The sequence below is a fragment of the Priapulus caudatus genome, unplaced genomic scaffold (assembly GCF_000485595.1).
Source record: "Priapulus caudatus unplaced genomic scaffold, Priapulus_caudatus-5.0.1 Scaffold1463, whole genome shotgun sequence".
In the NCBI taxonomy this organism is placed as follows: domain Eukaryota; kingdom Metazoa; phylum Priapulida; class Priapulimorpha; order Priapulimorphida; family Priapulidae; genus Priapulus; species Priapulus caudatus.
The window spans coordinates 3,409-9,027 of record NW_014578524.1 but is presented as its reverse complement, the minus strand read 5'-3'; the positions used below and the strand labels follow the sequence as shown (position 1 = coordinate 9,027).

The window sequence follows — 5,619 nt, the reverse complement described above, 5'->3', positions numbered from 1 at the left end:
TCATGGCCGATCCATGGAGGAGCATGAAAGGAGGCTAACTGAAGTTCTGACGAGACTGCAGGAAGCAGGTCTTCGTTTAAACCGAGAGAAATGCCAGTTTAGGATGAAAGAATTGGTTTACTTTGGTGACCTTATCGGTGCTGAAGAGATCAAGCCAGACCCAGAGAAGGTACGGGCAATGATGGCTCTGACTCCACCCTCCAATGTCAGAAACCTCCGTAGCTTGGTTAGAATGTTCCAATACTTAGGCACCTTGCTGACTTGGCCCCCATAACCAGACACTGTCAGACCTCAGCAGATCTGTCATGGGCTTCATAACAGAAGACAGGTTGTTTGCAAACTTGCCTAGGTATTGGAACATTCCAATCAAGCTACGGAGTTCTCTGACATTGGAGGGTGGAGTCAGATCCATCATTGCCCGTACCTTCTCTGGGTCTGGCTTGATCTCTTCAGCACCGATAAGGTCACCAAAGTAAACCAATTCTTTCATCCTAAACTGGCATTTCTCTCGGTTTAAACGAAGACCTGCTTCCTGCAGTCTCGTCAGAACTTCAGTTAGCCTCCTTTCATGCTCCTCCATGGATCGGCCATGAACCAAGATATCATCCATTATGACCTCTACTCCCTCCAAGCCATGAAGTAACTCGGTCATTTTTCGCTGGAAGATCTCTGGCGCCAAAGTAATACCGAAGGGAACGCGACAGAATGCATACCTCCCAAACGGCGTCATGAATGTTGTGAGCAGTTGGCTTTTTTCATCCAAGGGGATCTGCCAAAATCCACTTGCTGCATCCAGCTTGGTAAAGTACTTGGACTGAGCCAACTTAGGAGCGATGTCGCTTAGATTCGGAAGTGTGTAATGTTCTCTGCGAACAGCCCTATTCAGTCTTTTTATGTCAACACAAATGCGCAGTTTACCATTTTTCTTCTGAACCGGAACCATAGCTGCACACCATTCGGTGGGCTCAGTGACAGGACGGATCACTCCACTATCCTGCATTCTCCGTATTTCTGTTTTCACCGCATCCATCAGGAAAAACGGAACTTTTCGTGCGGTGTTGACACACAGTGGTGTTACACCTGCTGTCAAACTGATCTTGACTGGTTCGGTCTTCAAGAGACCAATATCTGAGTTGAACTGACTCAAGATTTCATCTACATGGGTAACTAGGCCCATTTTCTTTGCCACTCCACGGGCTAGCAGGCTGACTGGTCCTGTTCCATCTATCACGACTACACGAAATGTATAGACTTTCCCCTTGTGATTGATGACAGCTGTAAATGCACCTAGAACCTTGAGCTGGCCCCCAGGACTGTTGAGCTTGACCTTGTTGTGCATCAGGTGTGGGCGACTTTTCATTGATCGCCAGATGGTGTGTGAAATCACTGTTACGTCAGCTCCTGTGTCTATTTTAAATTTTACAGTTGAGCCGCATATGTTCAGTGGCACATACCACGCTTCCTCCTCCTCATGGCAATCAATTGTTCCAAGGAAGAATGATTCCTCCCCCTCGGATGTATCCTGAGATGTCACTGCGTCTGTTGCCACATTTAAATTTCCACCTCGGTGTTTACCACTGCGACACACCGAAGAGAAATGTCCATGCTTATTGCATGACCTACAGATCTGTCCACTAGCAGGGCATTTACCACCCCGTGGGTGACAGTCGTAACCACAACGGTTGCATTTCTGTTTTGTTTTGTGGCTGCTGACATCTTTCTTCCACTTTGGTCTATGCTCCCTTTGTTTGAACTTTGCCTCGCTAACCTCCTGGTGGGAAGCTTGTTGCTGTACCATCTGTAATTTTACCTGTTCATGCTGGCGTGCCACTGCTGAAGCTTTATCAAGGGTCAAATCTGGCATCAGCTGCAGGTTTTGCTTCACCCCTCGGTCTAGGAGTCCCACGACAAACCTGTCACGTACTTGGTCTTCTGGATCCTTGTACTCACAATTCTCCACCATTGCTTGAAGGTCCCTTAGAAATTCCTCCACCGTCTCCTCCCTACTTTGGACCCTCTCTTGAAAGAGTGATCTCTCGTGTATTATATTTCTTTTCGGGATGAAGTACTGTGTGAATTTCTTGACAACTGTGTCGTAATCAGTGTCCTTTTCCTCCTCTCTAATTGTGGCACTAGGGTTTTCTGGGTCAGGCACATCATGCGAAACAAATTTCAACGTTTTGAATATTTTGTTGGCTTGTTTACCTCCCATACAGTAGATAAGTGAGTCCCTTTGTACTTCTCCGTCTTCTTTGTGAAGTTTAGTGGCTTTCCGAAATCGTCCGAATTCCTCTATCCACTCACTCCATTCTTCAGCTTTGAACGTAAACTTGGCAGGGGGGTCATATCGCGCCATTTTCTTGACAATGACTTGTGATTCCGGGGCCACCGGTATCAAACTGTAGACTCGCCCTTTAGACACAAACGTCCGCGTTGTTCTGTCAAGCAGCACTACAATGTGTACTTGAAACTGTTCTTCAAGTCACTTCTGACACCATGTCATGATTGTGTAAACCCAAACAAGAGATTTAACTTCATGTAGATTCGTTTTATTTAAGAAACGTAGCTGAGCAGAACACGAGATTACAAACCGCCATGCCGAACTCCCGTAGCTCCCCCTGGCTCTCAAATATCTAACTAAAGAATAGACAACTCTCTTATAGGGCGCTACCGTCATTAATCATTATGACACTAGGTTAAAGATATTTTTAGATCACTGGTTTAAATTTTAGAAATAAAAACTCATAAACACAGCAGCTCAAGAAACAACACTATATACTTCTATATATGCTTCTCTAACAGAGCCATTTAATGAATTTACAGATTAAAGCTTGTATGCAATAAAACAAAATTAAATTAAATTACAATTGGAGTTGCAATTATTGCTCCATCAAAATATACAGATAAATAATACATAAATATTCAATAAACAGAGAAATTCAGCCAGCTAGGCTGAAGACATTTTTAGATCACTGTATTGAAAATTAAAAAAATAAAAACTCACAAACACAGCAGCTCAAGAAACAACACTATATAGGCACTACTTCTATATGCTTCTCTAACAGAGCCATTGAATAAATTTACAGATTAAAGTTTATCTGCAATTCTATTCAAAGGTGCCATCGTTTCATTGTGCATTTTGGCTTGCTGCGCAAACTGCTCTTGCATATATGTGATGATGTCAATATCAGAAGTTTTCTTAGTTTTTTGAATATTATCATTTGACGCCGATTTGCGTTTTCGGCTTTGCTCATCATCCTCAGCAACACTGTACTGCGTACTGTCATTTAGCGTATCCTGTCGTACGTGACTCTGGAATAAAAAGTTGCAGAAAGGATGTAGTGTACCCTCATGATAAGTTGCAATATTGGTGGATAATCTTGCTTTCAAAAATTCAAAATCAAATACAAATTAAGTTTATTGCACATATATTATTAAATTAATTATATATTCAAAATGCACATTACAAAATGAATACATATACAGATAATATTTTATATCGATATCTATATATGAATATCTACATCATACATGTCAATTGTCGTAGGTAATGGTATGTACAACAGCGTTACAGGTGCCCGTGGGTCATCAGCAATTTGCTAGATACTGCTTGCATTGAAATATGAATATATGAAAGTTTCAAACGTTTTTAGATGAATGATTATTGCTATACAGTCAGTATACAGTTATTTATTGTTTGTTATTCTTAGCAAAATTCTATTGACTATTCTTAGGCTTAGCAGATGATCTGGTAAAACAATGCGGATACCATTTTCCTGAGCTCCTGCATTATCAATAATAATAGATCTATGAGCTTCTGCAGAATCAATATTTGTAAACGCAGAACCTGCACATGTATGCCGTGATACATCCATAAGTGTTGGGAAAAGTTTCATGCAATTCTGGCACTAATATATCGTCGCCATTTCGTTGCAATGAATTGTGGGATACTTCCGCGTTTCAATAAAATATAATGCTAAATAAATACGAAATCTATTTACCATTACTACAAAATTCTTAATGTTTCTATACTCTCTTTCACCTATTTTATATATATATATATATAACAGTTAGTATATTTAACTGTCAGTGTGCAAGCGTGAGCAATGGCGGCCGGTAGTGTGTGTGCATAGAGAATTTAGACGGAATTTACAGGCAACTGTCGGCAATAATAGGTGAAAGAAAGTATAGAAACATTAAGAATTTTGTAGTACTAGTAAATAGATTTCGTATTTATTTAGCATTATATTTTATTGAAACGCTTCAAGTGCCTGTGCGGCTAGCCGCTAGCGTGATTTTGTTTTCCTAGGTCAATCAAGAACACAGGGCTCTAGCCTCTAGTGAGCGCTGCCATTGGTTGATACAAATCACGTGCCTCAAACTCCTGTTTTATGGTGCATTGTGACCCTAACCCAGCCCTATTAAAAAAAAAAATAATAATTTTTGTTATTGTTGTAAAAATTAATTGTTGTTATTAAATTGTTGTAAATAAATCATGTAAATATTTGCGTTAATTGGAAAAAAATTGTTAAGCGGATTAAGATACAAAAAACAGAAAAATAATTAAAAAACGGATAGGATTCGATCCTCCGACCTTTCAGCCTTGACTTTCGTGCTGTACTCGCTCGGCTATCGAGGAATATTGGAATTATGAATTTTGGATGTGCTATGAATATGACGACACTGTGACGTCATTGACCGACGAAACAAGCTCAACCAATAGCAGCGCTCACTAGAGCCCTATGTTCTTTATTGACCTAGGAAAAAAAATCACGCTAGCTGCTAGCGGGTTACTTCGGCCTCACCCGGTGTAGCGCAAAATTTCTGACTTGCGAAATACCAAACTGCATGCAGCACCCCCTTCGCACACTCAGGATACGATTGAGCCCATGAGCAAGAGCGCCATCTGTCGTGGAGTTTGGCGAAATACATGATATAGGATGCGTATGCGCATGCATACGCGTATGCGCATGCGCACTTCGCATGCGTCCCGACCCGACCAATCACCTTTTACACAAACCTTCAAGTGTACACAACCTATCATAACACAAAGACGAGCTGTCATTGGTCGGGTCAGCACGCATGCGCATACGCATCCTATCTCATGTATTTCGCACACGTCAGATATTTCGCTCGACACCGGTAACGCAAAAATACCGCGTGACTGCCAAATCGAACGTATTTGGGGCTGGCCCGAGTAGACCGAGGTTAACTTGGGGAAGCAAATCGAACGTATTTGGGGCTGGCCCGAATAGACCCAGGTTAACTTGGGGAAGCAAATCGAACGTATTTGGGGCTGGCCCGAGTAGACCCAGGTTAACTTGGGGAAGCAAATCGAACGCACTACGTTAGTTAGCTCACCGACTTTACTTGGGGGTGAGAGTGGGGTCAGCTAACAGACTTTACTTGGGGTGTGGGGGTAGGGTCACGTTTGACATCACGTTAGTTAGCTCACCGACTTTTCTTGGGATGGGGAGATTCCCTGGATCTGGTTCTGGACCTGGTCCTTGGTGGTGGCCTCTGGAATGGCTGCTCCTGCTTCTCTACACGTGGCGGTGGCTCAGCAGGCACAGCTGAGACAGCACTCTCCAGTTGTCTCTGAACAGGTTGAACAGCAAT

General features: G+C 42.3%; 1 protein-coding gene across 1 annotated transcript in view; it reads right to left on the bottom strand.

The window, feature by feature from the left end:
- The window catches only part of LOC106816723 (uncharacterized protein K02A2.6-like), an 11,010-nt gene that overhangs the window by 2,202 nt on the left and 3,189 nt on the right, over positions 1-5,619 (bottom strand). Inside the window, exons 2-3 of the mRNA XM_014821340.1 lie at positions 5,456-5,598; positions 253-2,438 (exon numbers count right to left, since the gene is read on the bottom strand). Of these exons, the coding sequence (XP_014676826.1) occupies positions 253-2,438; positions 5,456-5,598 (2,329 nt within the window). The remainder of the gene's footprint in view (positions 1-252; positions 2,439-5,455; positions 5,599-5,619) is intronic.